The following is a 17,940-nucleotide window of genomic DNA, read 5'->3' on the forward strand; positions in this document are numbered from 1 at the left end:
TCATCAGTATCTCCGCTCCTATATGCTGATGATTTTTGTATTTCCTTCTGCTCCTCTTCTATTGTTGTGTCTGAACACTGTCTGCAGGGAGCTATACAGAAGGCGCAGTCATGAGCCCTCAGTCATGGCTTTCAGTTTTCAGCTGCCAAAATTGTGTAATGCACTTCTGTCATTGTCGTACCGTCCAGCCCCATCCAGAACTTTACCTCAACGACCAACTTCTAGATGTAATGGAGACTTACCATTTTTTGGGACTGGTCTCCAACGCCCGCTTAACTTGGCTTCCCCTCTTCATCAGCTTAAGGACAAGTGATGGCAACACCTTAATATTATTTGTTGCCTGAGCCACGTCGATGGGGATGTGGATTGTCCTAGACTGCCGCAGCTGTACAAAGCCCTTGTACAGTCCCATATTGATTATGGAGGCGTTGTGTGTGCTTCAGCATTGCCCTCTGCACTGTGTCTGCTGGACCCTATCCACAACTGTAGAGTTCGTCTCACGACGGGAGTCTTCCAAACAAACCCCGTTAATAGCCTCTGTGTGGAAACTGGCATTCCTCCAGTGCAGCTGTGGTGGCAGCTATTGCTTGCAAATTATACCACCCACAATCATAGTTTGCCTCACCATCCAAATTAGCATCTCCTTTTTGCTAACACAGCGATCCATCTCCCACAATGGCAGCCCAGCACTGGAAATCCCTTCACTGTTTGTGTCCAGTCACTTCCTAATGAACTCAATGCTTTCCCCTTAGCACCTTTCCTGGGGGTCCATACCTCAGCTACAGCTTTTGCTGGACCTATTGCAAATCCCCAAAGGCTCAGTTCCACCCGAGGCTCTCTGCCAGAAATTACTCTGTCTTCTCAGTGAGTTTGAGGGCTCAGATATAATCTACACAATTGGATCAATGGTCAACAGTCTTGTTGACTTTGCTTACACTTGCCGTTGGTCATACTGAACAGTGCTCCTTGCCAGATGGCTGTAATGTTTTCAGTGCAGAGTTGGTGCCATCTATCATGCTCTTGAGCATATCTGTATTTGCTCTGGTGAGTCCATCATCATCTGTAGTGACTCCTTAAGGGGACATGCTCGTGAAAATGACCAAAAATTTGAAAAAAGAATTCTTTGTCTATAGAAAAGAGCATTTCATGCTGATTTCAAAAATGTATAGTTTATGGGCATTATCATTTTCCGTTCATCCTAAAATTGAAGTTGAACATAGTGTTGCACAGGAGCCATGCCCATCTGTCAGTTTGAAATGCATCAGAATATGTGATGCATTATTTTATTCTTCTGTTTTCTTCGTTGTTAGTTACGGATCGTTAACACAGTTGTATTCTAGAAGGCACTGGCTTCCAAAACCAAACTACAGGCATGTCTATTTTGTTTCTGTGTGTGTGTGTGTGTGTGTGTGTGTGTGTGTGCGTGCGTGCGTGCGTGCGTGCGTGCGTGTGTGTTTCCTGTGCTACAAATGCCGAGATTAAAAAAAAATTAGCCCCAAATGAAAGTTTTGCACCAACTAGTTCCAAACACAGCCAACTAATACGCATCAGTTGCTTCATAAGTGGCCCACGGAAACTGTGTCTGCAGGCAGTGAATGTAATAAGGACAAGCCTAGTGTATTATGAGCAGCAATAACAACGGAAATGTTATTGTGAACCTAAATATGCTGTCAAGACTTTGAAGAGTGCTGTGAAATGTTAGTACTGCAATTTTGAAGATAGTATTGACATTTCTGAGGATATTTCAGCAAGGAAGGGTCTTTCAAGTTGGTTAGTGATTGCCTGTAACTCGTGGCACAGTGATACTATGACATCGCCAGTAACTGAGAGTTGACATTACATTGTAAATATTCAGCTTTGTATTGGAAGGGGAAGGAGAGCTGCCCGGACTTTTTGTGCAGTGATGGATTTGCCTCCACCTCCACTGAGGTTTGACAGATACAATAAATTAATACATAATGCTTTATGTGGAGTAAGTGAACATTCAGTGAAAAGAGCAGCAGAAGAAGCAGTAGCCTTGTCTGAGAATACAGACATGGTAGCAGCGTTTTATGGATCTTGGTAGAAGAGAGGTCATACTTCTCCGAATGGAGTTGTAACTGCCACATTTATTGAAACTGGTAAGATACTAGATTATGAATGTCTAACAAAGCTCTGCCAGGGTTGTTCTAGTAAATTTATTGGCACCCATGTTTGTGAAAAGAACTATATTGGACCAAGTGGAAACATGGAAATGAAAGGAGTTCACAACATTTTTAGAAGATCAGAGGTCAGCTGTGGTTTGAGGTATGTAGGCTACCTTTGGGATGGAGACTGTAAAGGACACACTACTGTTGTTAATGAAGACCACATGGGAACACACTGATAGAAAAGCTTGAATGTGTTGGGCATGTACAAAAAAGAATGTGAGCTCGGCTGAGAAAATTATGTAACGACTTCAGTGGAAAAAGCTGTCAGACAGAAAACACATAAGTGGACGCAGGTCATCTTACAAAAACTGAAATTGATTCTTTGACTCAATATTATGGACCAGCAATAAGGAGAAATGTAGGAGATTTTGAGAACATGAGACAAGCTGTTTCGGCAACATGGTTTCATAGTGTGTCAACAGATGAAACTCCACAGCATGGTTTGTGTCCGAAAGGGGAAGATTTGTGGTGCGAGTACTGGTTGAGCAATGCTACAGGCATACAATATACCCACAAGCATTTCTTGGCATTTGTAACATATGCAATTAGGCCTATTTATAGGGATCTGGTAAATAAAACTCTACGTAGGAAATGTATGCGTGGTCTCTCTTAGAATGCAAATGAAAGCTTCAACAGCTGTATATGGGAGAGAATACGCAAAACTGTATTTGTTGGGATGACAGCGCTGAAAATTGTTGTACTGGGTGCAGTAACAACATTCAATGATGGTGCAATTTCAAGAATCAATGTCATGAAGAAATTTAACATCCAGATGGAAAGGAATGTGGCTTCAGCTCTAACTGCTATTGATAAGTGGTGGGTAGCTGAAGCAGAGACATCTGTAGAAGCTGCTGCGAAGGAGTAAAGGATAAAGAAAAGAATGAAGGGAGAGAGAGTGTGAAGGATAAGGAAACAGGAGGACAACTGGAGTATGCAGCTGGAATATTTTAAACGAGTATAGTGGTAAGTTAATAAATCTGTAAATCTTCTTTTGCAATTTACTGAAAACTCGAATTTTCGTTATTCAGGTACATTTTTCTCCTTAATGACTGAAGTTAAACTCTCAAAAATTGGTACAGATATTTAGAATGATCTCCTCTACCTCCCTTGCCTACTATTTCCTGAAAAATTTATAACATGATGTCATCAGTGATAATTGAGCTACATTTTTAAATATTTTTGTTTTAATAAAATAAATTGCTTGTCTTTTTCACAGATCAGCATCAGTGAAGGAAACTGGAGGCATAAAACACTTATGTGAATCTGTACTCTGACTCTTTTTCCAAGCTGTGCAGTCAGTGGTTCCAAAGAAAATGGTACCACAGTGAAATAGTGTTCCGTTTTTTATACTGTTATAAATATTGTTGTCGGTACCAAAGTATAATAAATATCTCAATGATTTTTTGCGAATTGCTTTGACTAATGACGCTAATTGTGTGTAATAATTACGAGCTATCTCTCATTTATAGCTCAGTTGCACTATGAGGGTCAAGATAATGCTAAAAATGCAGCCAGTTAAGGGACATGTCCCCTTAAGCAGCGTACAAGCTCTCAACCAGTGTTTCCGTAGACAGCCTTTGGTAAAGACTATCCAGGAGTCTCTTTATGCTCTCTGCGACAGTGGTCTTTCAGTAACCTTCATTTAGACCCCAGGACATGTCGGGATACCGGACAATGAACTTGCTGACTGCAATGAACTTGCTGACTGCAATGAACTTGCTGACTGCCTGGCCAAACAGGCTACCAGTAAAACACCTCTGGAGATTGGCCTGCCGGCGACCGATTTGCAATCGGTCTTCCGCCGCAAAGTTTTCGCGATCTGGAATACTGAATGGCACACCTCGAGTACATGAAATAAGTTCCGTGTTATTAAGGAGACAACAATTGTGTAGTAGTCCTCCGTGCAAACCACTCGCAGGGAATCTGTTATCCTTTGCCAGCTTCACATCGGCCATACGTGACAAACACATGGTCACCTCCTCCGTCAAGAGGACTCACCTCAGGGTCACCGTGGCTCCCTTATGACTGCCATCCACACCTTGTTAGACTGCTCAGTTTTAACTGCTCTGTGGCAGATTTTTAACCTTTCCAGCATGCTACCTACAGTGTCTGGTGACAGTGCCTCAACAGCAGATTTAGTTTTACATTGTATTCATGAGTTTTTTTTTTTATCGTACCAGGGTGGGCGTCTGGTCTTCTCTCAGAGGCATCCACCCTCCCTCTATTTTAACTCTCTGTCTCTTTCTTTGCATTTGTTTGTCTTGGTTTTTGTCTTTTCCCTATGTGTGTTCATCTCACCTTGTCTTTTTGGGATGGACATTTTTGTGTGTGTCAGAGTGGCTGACTCATCCTCTTTTATTCTTGTGATTGGCCAGCCAGACCATCTGCTCTATGGTTTTAATACATACCTTCCTTATGGTGTATATTTTTCCTGTTTTGTTCATTTCTTTTGTTTTCTCTTTCGGTGTGGTTCCCCATTCCTTTCCCCCCTTTTACTTTCAAAAAACTTAATTTGGCTGTTGTTTTACCTTGAGCCTTATTTGTATCAGGAAAAAAGGACTGATGGCCCTGTAGTATGGTCCCTTTATACCGCAACACAACCAACCAACCAAACCTGGATACAAGTTCCCAGAAGTACTGCTAACATTCACACCGCAAAACCAGCCTCTGCCCCTGACACAAATGCAACCATCTGAAGCAAACTCACTACCTGAACAGTGAACACCCTCTGGACGCTGAGAGCACTTCCCTGCAAGATTTTTAGATGACTCTCCACATCCACCAATGGGGCTGATGTTGCAGTGTACATTGTCTAGTATTGCGTTCAACACAGCTGTTAAAGACCTGACGCACCAGCCACCAAAGGTGCTGTTTTTTGGCATTAGCAGTTGAGTTGTTCTTGATATTCCTTGTGACGTTCTGTGAAAGTGACAGCGAGCTGGAACTTCCTTGCAAACAGGAACAACTCTTGACTAATACTAATCTAATACAGAAAACTAGAGTCAAGTGCTTCCAGAATATCTTTTTCTGTCTTGATATTTGTGCTACATGAGTGTTCATATTTTGTGTGCTCATTTTGTTGAGTTGGTTGAACACGATAACATTATTAGTTAACACTTAGATGCACCGACAATCCCATAAAATTGTCTAACCATCATGAATATATGCAGTAAATTTTCAGCTGTTCCAGTATTATTCTGCTTATTCTGAGGTTGGTTTGATTCTTTATAGTAGTTGTTAATGTATACTGTGTAGTTATTTTGAAATAATAGTGCATACTTACATACAATGCATGACAACATAAATCAAAACAGGCAATGCTAGTGAATTACTGTTGTTTGTTTTAATAATATTGAAAAGTTATAACTTTCAAAAGAGGAAGCATAGAGATGTAAATTTTCTCAGGGGTGTAATATGGTGATGTCTTCAAGATCTATTTATCAAGAAATTTTTAGGCATGGTGCTGTACTTCATATAGTTTGCTCAGAAGCAGTTCTTGAGGAAGGTGAATGAGCAAGTTTTGGGAACATTGTACAATGATTTTAGAATACCTGAAGAAACACATACACACTATATATAGGGGCTTGAAAAGTAGCATCTATTTTTGGTAAAATTCACATCTGTTTTTGCTGAAATTCAATTTGTTTGTTTGTGTGTGTGTGTGTGTGTGTGTGTGTGTGTGTGTGTGTGTGTGTGTGTGTGTGTACATTATATACAAGAAGTCAATCCTGACAGTAAACAAACGAATTATGACTGTCAGAGGGGAGAGGAGCGGTATAGGGAAACAAGGGCAGATGACTACTTTGCGTTCTGTATTTCTGTGAAAGCAGATCTAACATGTGGTCACAAAGCTCACCGATCCCTTCTGGTGTTATGAGGGTCGTAATCCAGTCCCATGGTGGACCAGGATTAGTCTCTTCACTAATTTCAAAATAAGAAAAGAAAACAATGAACAACGCACAACACAAAGCTTACTGAGGTTCACAGTATCATAAGTGAGATATGAAAAAAAATTGTTCAGGCCCAACACCTACAGGCATTTGATGCAACTAAAGTTCAAAAGACCCACCACCTAAACCAACATTAAAATGTCTCCATTATACCAAATTTTGGACTTAAAAGAGCAAGCAGACATATCAATTTCTTTCTTCAGGGAGATACTAGGCCCACAGGTGAGTACTACATTGCATTACACGGTGTGTATCTTATACAGACCATTCAACCACCCACATATTGGCATGGCACCAGAGCATCAAACACACTGATACTTCATTATGTTCATCCACTTTTTATTTTGAAGATTGGTCTTTGCTAGATGATGTGCAGTACCAGTAACTGAAAATTAGTTACTTTTTAACATTTCTGTACAGAAAGTAAAGTTATTCCAAACTATTCCTGATAAAAATAGTTCATCTGAGTACAATTCGCTATAAAATATTGTCCATTAGGTAATTTCAAGTTTTCACATTTTGAGGCAGAATTTGCATCTATATTCACATTTATCACAAAATATTTGCTACTTGAGATACATGTGTTATGTGGTGAGTATTTGTCATTAAACAGTTTGTCTGGTTTTTATAGCCATGATACATAGTTTGTCAGCCAGGATGTCTTCTCAAAGTGCACAGTATTCTCGATTGGGAGACCCCAAAAGGAAAGCATTTTTTGTACCAATAAACAGACCTACTTTGTATGAAATTTGTGTATTGCAAAATGTTTTATCTAGATTTCACATATGAATAACAGGCTCATCTAAGAGAAGTCAGAAAATGTGCTGAACTGACAAGAACACCATTACTTTAATGCTTTATGTGTGGTGAATATAAAATTCAAATACAGTAAACAATAGAAAAGCAGATTTATATGGCTGGATAGTACTGTTTTCAAGATTTTACAGTAAACATTCTAAAGAAAGTAACCACAGTTATAAACTTTTCAATTACTTTGTCTTTAAATGATTTTAATTTTGTTAAAATATTTGCTGCTTACACTATTTTGAGTTCTTAAAGTATGTGATTGTAATTGAAATAAAATGTATCTTGATTACTAATTTAAGGTCACCACCACCACCACCACCACAGCACCAGGCTGGCACAGAGAACAACAGTGAAACTGTTACTGATGAGGTGGGGTCGGCAGCAGTGGGTGGAGGAGTTAAAAGAAGGGGAGAAAGTGCTCTGATCATACCTCAGGAAGAAAACCCTGAGGATGATAGTCCTCGCCTTGGAAAAGTACGGCGCTGTACGCCCGTTGTAAGCAACCGTACTGATGTTGTGGATGATGTCATGAACATGCAGGGTAAGGCTTTTGTTAGTTACTGGTTACAAAATTTGTGTCAGATGTATACTGTGGTCAGCCAATAAATCTTTTCTCCCTGGTACTGTTAGTATATTATTGAAGGGATGATCAGAAAGTAATTTCACATTTTTAACGTCATAAAACACAGTAATAAAGGAACATGTTTGATTTTGGTTCTGATGCACAGTCTTCTTACATAGTCTTTGAAAATATCAATGTGTTCCGACTTCATGCAGTCATACTGTAGTATTTGAGAAAATGACTGACATTAATAGACTGTGATTATTCAATTCTGAAATCAAGTACTGATCCAAATTTGTGAAAGGCTGAAGAATATCTTGTAGAATACTGAAGGGAATGTCAAAACAGATAGACATTGAGTTTATTGCTGTAATGAAGCTACACACTGAATACCATTGGCTACTCTAAAGCTTAATAGCTAACCCAGTGATATAGTGACTGCACCAGGCACCCAGTACATCTTTCATACAACCACTGCATAACAACTGGCAAAGTGTGTAGCTGTGTGTTCCACCAGTAAGGGGGGTTTCATTATGACTTTTTACAAAATAATCTACTGAAAGGTTTGTTCATGGAAGTATCGTATCATAAATGTTGACTGATCAGGATAAATACATAAGGGGAAAGTACATGAACAACCATCAGCTCTATGAGGGAATTATGACAATGAAAATTTGTGCTGGACTGGGACTCCAAACTGGATTTCTCACTTTACACAAGCAGTTGCCTTATCTGCTTTGACTATCCACACATGACTCACAGCCAGCCCCAAATTTCAATATGGTGTCATTCCTGTGTCAGAAACATGCTCTTGCACATGTTATGTAACTGACATACAGTGGAGAAGATTTTAATTGAAAATATCCACCAGTGAGTTGCATCATTTCTATATCATAAGAGAGGAACTCTTAGTGAACATTGTGAAAACAAGTGAGAGGCAGGTTCATTCCTGTGAACGCAAATGGAAAAGATAATGAAATGGCAAAACTCATAGTGTGAATGGAAAGACTCATTTCAGCATAGTACAGCAGCAGCATTAAGAAACTTGAAGTGTATTTTCATCAAATTCTCTCACCAAAACATCTAGTGATTTTATATGATAATGGCACACAATAAATAGGTCAGCATGCGAGCATACCATTGATTAGATCATAGAATGTGGGTGCGAAGCCACACACTTCAGAAGATGTGGCCCCATTGGACTGCCATCTCTTCAGGCAATTAAAGAAAGCTCATTAGTCCATGTGACAGTGTACCAGAGGCTGACAAACAGAGGCGGTGGTGTGGGAATCTTTTTTTTTTTTCCCGAAGGCCAATAGAGGTTAAATTGAAAGTGAACAGATTATATGCTGTTTAAATTTTTGTCATTTTGTTATGGGTAATTAATAATAAATCTAAAAAAGGTATATTTGTTACTAAAGAAATTACACTCCTGGAAATTGAAATAAGAACACAGTGAATTCATTGTCCCAGGAAGGGGAAACTTTACTGACACATTCCTGGGGTCAGATACATCACATGATCACACTGACAGAACCACAGGCACATAGACACAGGCAACAGAGCATGCACAATGTCGGCACTAGTACAGTGTATATCCACCTTTCGCAGCAATGCAGGCTGCTACTCTCCCATGGAGACGATCGTAGAGATGCTGGATGTAGTCCTGTGGAACGGCTTGCCATGCCATTTCCACCTGGCGGCTCAGTTGGACCAGCGTTCGTGCTGGACGTGCAGACCGCGTGAGACGACGCTTCATCCAGTCCCAAATATGCTCAATGGGGCACAGATCCGGAGATCTTGCTGACCAGGGTAGTTGACTTACACCTTCTAGAGCACGTTGGGTGGCACGGGATACATGCGGATGTGCTTTGTCCTGTTGGAACAGCAAGTTCCCTTGCCGGTCTAGGAATGGTAGAACGATGGGTTCGATGACGGTTTGGATGTACCGTGCACTATTCAGTGTGCCCTCGACGATCACCAGAGGTGTACTGCCGGTGTAGGAGATCGCTCCCCACACCATGATGCCGGGTGTTGGCCCTGTGTGCCCCGGTCGTATGTATTCCTTATTGTGGCGCTCACCTGCACGGCGACAAACACGCATACGACCATCATTGGCACCAAGGCAGAAGCGACTCTCATCGCTGAAAACGACACGTCTCCATTCGTCCCTCCATTCACGCCTGTCGCGACACCACTGGAGGCGGGCTGCGCGATGTTGGGGCGTGAGCGGAAGACGGCCTAACGGTGTGCGGGACCGTAGCCCAGCTTCATGGAGACGGTTGCGAATGCTCCTCGCCGATACCCCAGGAGCAACAGTGTCCCTAATTTGCTGGGAAGTGGCAGTGCGGTCCCCTACGGCACTGTGTAGGATCCTACGGTCTTGGCGTGCATCCGTGCGTCGCTGCGGTCCGGTCCCAGGTCGACGGGCACGTGCACCTTCCGCCGACCACTGGCGACAACATCGATGTACTGTGGAGACCTCACGCCACACGTGTTGAGCAATTCGGCGGTACGTCCACCCGGCCTCCCGCATGCCCACTATACGCCCTCGCTCAAAGTCCGTCAACTGCACATACGGTTCACGTCCACGCTGTCGCGGCATGCTACCAGTGTTAAATACTGCGATGGAGCTCCGTATGCCACGGCAAACTGGCTGACACTGACGGCGGCGGTGCACAAATGCTGCGCAGCTAGTGCCATTCGACGGCCAACACCGCTGTTCCTGGTGTGTCCGCTGTGCCGTGCGTCTGATCATTGCTTGTACAGACCTCTCGCAGTGTCTGGAGCAAGTATGGTGGGTCTGACACAACGGTGTCAATGTGTTCTTTTTTCCATTTCCAGGAGTGTAGATGTATGGGATATATCACATAAACTGTTGAGCTTCAAATATCTATGTATTCCTTAACAGTGTCCATATTGTGCTTGATTGTAGGTAGTTTCTGCTTGTGACAAGAGTTTTCATAGGTCCTTGTTGCTTTAGATCATATAATTTTTTTCACACAGAAATTGATATTTCCTTCAGTCATTTATTATTGAATTGTAGTTGTTATTAATACTGTTGTAACATTCATCAGTAAGATATGTTCTATCTTGTAACAGTCAGTGACATAAGGGAGGTACTTTTGGAGAAATAATAATGTTTAAATTATCATCATGCATAACTGCATAAGATGGAAAGGGCCTTTGAGAGGTAATAGTATTTAATCTCTGAGTCACAAAAGTAAAAGGTCTGCTTAATTGTGGTAGCCTTTTGTTACTGAAACAGGTGTCAATTAATAGATATGGAACATAAGAGATGCAGCTTCACAAATAAGCTGCATTGACAAACATAATAAACAATTGCAGTATGCATTTGCTGTGTCTGGAGAAGAAACAAAGCAGGAGGCAACACTTCCAGTGATGATACAATGCATAGACTTTCTATATTGTCAGGTTATTTGTTTGGGAAAAGTCTTAAGTATTTACTTTTCTTTTTAGATGCATATGCAATCGCAGATGAAACTGAATGAAAAATAAGTTGTAAGTATGGTATGATGTTTATTAGGCTACTTCCATATGAAAATCACACTACATGGCTATTGAATGTGTGGAACATTCTGTTCCTACATAGTTTTCTGGTGGTTATTAATGTGCCCCAAAATAAAATTCCTTTCTTTACACAAATTATATACTTCATGTATATCTTGACAATTTCAGGCCTTCAGATACATCCTTCTGCTAAGAGTCAGTGCATTGTGGATGCTGACATTGATGTGGATGAACCAGAGTCTTTGGATTCAAATCCAGCTCTGTATAGGGTGAGTCAAAAGTTTGAGTTACCTGTTTGCCTATTTTCTGATGACCTGTCTGCTAATATTCATCATACACTGGTGTTGATACTAACACAAGTGAATCTGCAACATGAAGCACAAAATTTGTATATGTTGTAATTATAATATTTACAACTTCATCAACACAATAAAGATCTAGCATCGAAATTCACTATTTTATTCACTACTTCTTAGCTGTTTTCTAGATAGAACTACTAAGTTACATTTTCTATGACAGAAATGACATAAGTTTAAGCCTGGTTGTGCAGCAAAAGGCAAAGTGTAGGACAGTAAGTCTTCTACTCTACACTTTTTAACAGCAATTATCTTAAATTAATGAATAATGTTGGTTATGATATTTGTGTTATAAGGTAATCTAACAATGACTATTGTATTCTGTTTGTGTATTTTATGCTCATGGTCCCTATTTATCGACACACTTCTCTAAATTTACGTCATGTGTCCCTCTACCAAATATTTCCATTTAACAAAGGAACCTTGTGGTTTGGCCTTCTCCAGTTCTAGTCATAATTATAGGAGTGTCCAGGCATCAGTTTCCTAAAGCAGTATGACACAGTTCTTAAAAAAAATCACCAGTAAAGATTAGATTACCAAGTGGTGTTAAATATGGGCCATACCAACATGTTGCAGTTCTAGCATTGCATCTCTGAATTTGTTCAGTGCTGTTGTCATGCCCAACTTGGTAAGGGCTCCAAATGCTAGAGCAATGCTGTGAAAATAGACGTACAGATCTCTTACCTGTGGTTTCCTTTACAGCTTTCCGAGAACCCTTCCAACAAATCTAAGTCTGCCAGTTTGCATTCCATGCTACAGATTTCATATGGCTTCTTGGTACTACTACTAAATCTTTAAATATAGGGGAGCTTCAGATGTTTGTTGCTATTCTTGCAATTGGACCCACCTCCTTTGTTATTGACATTACCTTGCATTTATTCACTTTTAAATAAATCTGCCATTCATTGTGCTAAGTGGAAATCTTCTCGAAGTTTTACTGCATTCCATTATGATAGTCCAACAGTGATACTTTCCTGTGGACAACAGGATCATATGTGAACAAGTGCTGCTAATCCTCTCTGATAAATTGTATATACATGGGGAACCAGAACTCCCCTGACAAGCTTTCAGAAGTTGCTGAGGGATTCCGTCTGAGTAGTTTGATGTAGGGACCTATGGTCTCCCGGAGCACGTGAAAGTTAATGAATATTTTGTTTTTTGCTACAGTTATCTATATTACACTGATAAAAGTGCACAGCATTGCAGATGTCGACAGTATGTGCTATTTGTCTAGTTTCCATACACTCGTAGTTGCTGTTGTTAACAACAGTAATGCCCTCTTTAACCCATTGCCCTCAAGCGTGCATTCAGTGCTTCTCGAATCTGTCTAGGGCTTTGTTTCCTGACTGCGTTAGTCGTACATTAACAATGGTACACAGTGGTACTGTGGGTAGGTTTGCTGATGAAGGGTTGTCCAATATGCACCTCATGTATGCTTTCAGTGAATGCAGTGGAAGAGCAGCATGATGGCAATCACATCTTGGTTTTGCGTTAGTCTGTGTTGTACTTTTTGCGATTTGCTTATTACACGGTTCTTTTCTGTTGTGAAGCTATGATTGTGGTAACAACCGAATAAATGGTAATTTTATTGTTACACTGTAATAAGCTGCCAGAGACCATGTGTCTCTTGCACCAGAATATTCACAAGGTATCCTGAAACAGCACCGGAAAGTCTTTCAGTTGAGTTTTGGTTCACCCTGTATGTTTTCAGAACATTAGCAGTGTTGTAACTCGAAATTTTGTGTGTGTGTTTGTGTGTTTTTTTATTGTGCCTGTCTACCGGCGCTTTCCCGCTTGGTAAGTCTTGGAATCTTTGTTTTTAATATATTTTTCCCATGTGGAAGTTTCTTTCTATATTATTTGCTCTATTTAATCTGATTGAAAATACTGTTTTCAGATTTAATTTGGTTATTAATTGTCAATGTGATGCAATGTCAAAGGTTTTACTGCAAGCCAGTAAGAGGGAATCATGGCATTCCTACTTGCAGTACTGCGACAGTAAAACATGAAGAATAGCCAGCACTACAGCAGCAATTAAGTAGGATTGCTGCTTGGTAGTAGCAGTGAGCATGGGCCAGGACAGTGGTATTGTTACTGGAGTACTAGTTATTCTTTGTGTTTTACTTCCCTCTTAATACATATCAATAAAACAAATATTGCACTAGACTAATTGGGAACCACTCTGTTGAATAGACATATAAAACTCTACGTTAAAAGTTATTTTGTTCATAACAGAAAACAGACCAACTCTTTCCATCGATGGTGCGCATCTTATGAAAGAAGTCATGAGCAGTATTTGTTTGGATGACTCCTATTACACATCACAAAAGTAAAATTGCAGATACATCCCAAAACACCACATAAAATATGCCTGATAACTCTTGTAAGAGACACCCCATGCATGTGAATACAATTTTCAATGTGGAACTTAATATTTCTGATATCAGTCTGCTGTCTTTAGTTTCAACCCCAGACTGATCTGCGAGAGATTGGATGAAAAGTGTAGATCCTCTCATGAACCAGAACTTCTGAGCAACTTTTTGTGGACTTACCCATATCCCATTTGTTGGCAGCTCGAGTTGCCATCAAGTTTTCTGCATCAAATTTTCACGTGTTATCTTTTGTAGTGAGAATACAGAAGCTTCTGTATGTCATATCTTTTCTGTTTAAACAGCAGAGTTTGTTCGAATAGTATTACTGATATACAGAGTCTGGCATCCATATTCCCATGATATTTAGTTGCAATAAATTTCATTCTTAATCTTTGCATATGACACACTGTTACTAAAGGCTTTGCAAATATTGTGATTCTAATTTGATTACCTTCCTGCTGTGACTGAAAGTAGTTGAATGTTGTTTACCATAAAGTGTGTTGCCAGTAACTCTAATTTTCAATAAGAATTTTCTTTTAATAACCATCTACTTCAAAGTATTCACTTCTCAAGTTAGATAGTTTATTGCAAAATGAACCTCCACTTTGTTGCTCAATACAGCATAATGACGATAATACATATTTGCAGAATTTATGTTAATATTATATATAACACATTACAAAATACAGGGTAAGTCGAAAAGGACTTTACAACTATGAAATGATAAAGAAATTTATTGAGGTAACTTGCAGAATCGGTAGATGTCATTTTGAAGCAAGCAACCTCAAGTTTGATTTCTGTAGTGCATCAGTACCCCATTCTGCCACCAGGAGCATCAGCCAATAAAATAGCTACTTTTACTGGTGTGGAGCATGTTTTGGTTTCATGAAATGAACACTGCAACAACTGTTCAACATAAATTTTGCACTGAATACACTAAAGAACCTCCAAGCAGATCTACGATTTACTGTTGGCACAAGAACTTTGTTGAGATGGATTGTACACAGTGACACTATGAAGCACCAGGTTGCCCACATGTTGATTATGTCGAACAGAGGAGGGAAAGCAACACTGGCATTCCTCTCCCACCAAATAATTTAGCTGACCTCAAAAATTGAATCTACACTACCACTGCACAAGTTATGCCTGATTTGCTGCAGTGAATGTAGGAAGAAATTTATTACTAGTTGGATGTTTACTGCATCACAAATGATAGTCACATCAATCCAAAATGATACTTGACACTTTTATATGAAACTTGGGATTGTTTGCTACAAAATGATGTATCTACAGTTTCTGTAAGTTATCTGAGTTATTACTTAAAAGATCATACAGATGTAATCTGCACAATAAACTTTAGTAAAAGGCAAATAGTAATGAAAGCTTTATTTTCAGTCAGGTAATCTCTGATGAAAGTGGTCATGAACATCCCAGCAACCATTTCATCTGTGCTACTACTATTACTATTACTCCTATTAAAGACGAGACATTGTTACCATCAATCTCGAAAGTTCTTTACCACTTTGCTTCAGATTTCTACACAATACTCTGATGAATGTTCGAACGGACATAGGCTATGTATTTTTGTAATCTATATAGCAATTAAATATATACAGTGTGGGCCAGAAGTCAGGTGGAATGTTTTCTGGACGTATATTCTAGGTGGAAAATATTGTTTCCTGCCTTAGCATGCCTGACTCTGGCAGAGATCACTCAAATTACAACAATGCAGTCAACACACCCTGATAATTGGGTGTATGATCATGTTGTTTTGCTTGTAGTTCTGACGATTGCTACAGCATGTGACCATGTTCTGTTTTGTTACCAAGATAACACTTGTAAACGTTTGTGTTAAATACAAGCAGATGCACCATTGAAGAATGTCTCCTTCTTAACATATGGGTCCATGAAAAGGAACAAATGGTTGAGACATATGATAAAATTAGGAAAAACTTTCTATTCGCTTGGAGAAAAAAGCCCCGACAGAGACCAAACTTCAGAAACTGGAAAGAAATGCCTTTGCAACTGGTTCTGTAACAGACACACCACACAGTGGAAGACCCAATAAATACGACATCAATAATGAAGTCACTGAAAGCTTAAATGCATTATTGCGTTGTTCACCAGACAAATCAACAAGGCAGTGGTTGGCAGAGATGAACATTCCCAGAAACTCTATGTGTCATTGGATGAAGAAAGGAGATTTCCATTTATTTCAACTCTGCATCATCATTGAATGGAGTGATAATGAGATATGTGATGGTTAGCATACAGACAGAGTTTGAAATATGTAAGACCATTTCTTTCTGTGTTATGCCATTCTTGCATTCTTTTTCTGTTAAATACAGTTTCTGCGATAGCTAGGGAGCCATTTTATGTTCCTGTTTGCTCTTCTTGTTGCTTCTTATTTCAGCATAATAACATGAAACATTTCCAAATGTGACTTCTGGCGCACCCTGTATATACAGGATGATTCACGAAGATATGCAAATACTTTAATATGTTATTCTACAAGTAAAAGTAAAGAAAACAGTTTATGTAAACATATGTCTGCAAATGTTTAGTTACAGAGTTACGACTAATAAAAGATTTTGCCTGGAACTTAGCAACTTCGCTAATATGAAGCCATCACAAAACTGCACAAGGTTAAAGTAAAGCATGATTTCTATATATTTTGTTGTTATTGATCTGGTGAATCTAATGAAACATGTCCCAGACGTGTATCTGCTGTAGTTTACCAGAACATCAGTAGAAGCAAAGAAGTGATTTTGTAAATTTTTTAATTTATTAACTACATGGCCCAATTTGTTTTTTAAATTCCAAACAATTGCACAAAGTTTTCAACAGAAGTTGTAGAGAAATTAATTTTAGAAAAATGATGGTAATAATGTTAACTGAAACTGTATGAATGTGTCAGATAATCTACAAAGTACAACAGTTACTACGTGGTTTCACTTTAATACTCTGTTGTTATTATGTTCTTCTACTGAACAATACAGACAGCTAGCTCATTTCAAGGTTAGGAAACAACAAACAACTCACTAATGGTTGCTAACAATGACATAAACGTTTCTACATTCTTAATGAAAAGTAAACAAATTGACTTGTATAATAATCTTTGCTTCTTCAGATGTTCTGGAAAACTACTGCAGATACACATCTGGGATATGTTTTATTATATTCACCAGACCAATAACAACAAAATAAATGGATATCATGCTTTGTGATGGCTTCATATTAGCGAAGTTGCTAAATTTCAGGCAAAATCTTTTATTAGTCGTAACTCCGTAACTAAACAACATATTTGCATGTCTTTGTGAATCACCCTGTATAATATATAAAGAGGAAATGTTGTTGCAAAAATCTCGAAGTTCTTGACAGATTTACTTCAGATTTTTATATGATATTTTAATACACATTCAAATTAACATAGACTATACATTTTTTTAGATAACAATGTACAGTACAGGTTTCCTGTTAAAACTGGTTACCAGAAGGAAAATGTCGTGCTGTGTTGTGCCATCAAAATGTGTGGTTTAGTTTTATTTTCCTCTGTCACTTTTAATAACTATAGCAGGACTTTTAAACCATTAGACAAATTGTTTCTCTCTTATATATTCTTTCTCCTTAGTGTAAATAAAAATTTTAAAAAAATAACTTGCATTTATGGCTTATTGATTTATAAGAATATTGCTATGGAAGCTGAATCGTCTGAAACTTTGTAACCCTCCTCGTTCACAGTTTAAAATTATAAAAAATAATGTCATTGGAGCTACTACCCTCACAGGCCCAACAGTTGGAGAGACGTCTCTTGTACACCATATACCATGAGCCCAACCAATTTACCCACTCATTTTAAGTGACTTCAGTTCCCAATCGAGGTTTCGTTTGCAGTAACAGTAAACAAGGCCCAATATCAGGGAGAGGGAATAGAGGAGATTGGAAGAGATGTGGAGGGAGGAGGGCGGAAATTATGATAGAGATGGGGAAGGAAGGAGACAAAGAGAAAGGGGGGGGGGGGGGAAGGACAACATGTACAGAGGGAGGAGGAGGAAACAAACAAAGAGTGGGAGGGGGGAAGAGTAGGTGATGGACATAATGGAGGTGGGAGAAGGAGATGAGGACATATATCCAATTCCAATATACATTTAGCAATTGTAAAGCATTGCCGGG

At 39.3% G+C, this 17,940-nt stretch overlaps 1 protein-coding gene across 7 annotated transcripts in view; it reads left to right on the forward strand.

Moving 5' to 3' along the window:
* Positions 1 to 17,940, forward strand: part of LOC126279138 (blastoderm-specific protein 25D) — a 139,363-nt gene that overhangs the window by 68,398 nt on the left and 53,025 nt on the right. For 6 of the 7 annotated variants that reach the window (XM_049979646.1, XM_049979647.1, XM_049979648.1 and 3 more), the window contains exons 11-12: positions 7,246 to 7,487; positions 11,208 to 11,308. In XM_049979646.1, the coding sequence (XP_049835603.1) occupies positions 7,246 to 7,487; positions 11,208 to 11,308 (343 nt within the window). The remainder of the gene's footprint in view (positions 1 to 7,245; positions 7,488 to 11,207; positions 11,309 to 17,940) is intronic. The other variant, XM_049979645.1, reaches the window with a different exon arrangement.

This window comes from Schistocerca gregaria, chromosome 6, assembly GCF_023897955.1.
Source record: "Schistocerca gregaria isolate iqSchGreg1 chromosome 6, iqSchGreg1.2, whole genome shotgun sequence".
Lineage (NCBI taxonomy): Eukaryota > Metazoa > Arthropoda > Insecta > Orthoptera > Acrididae > Schistocerca > Schistocerca gregaria.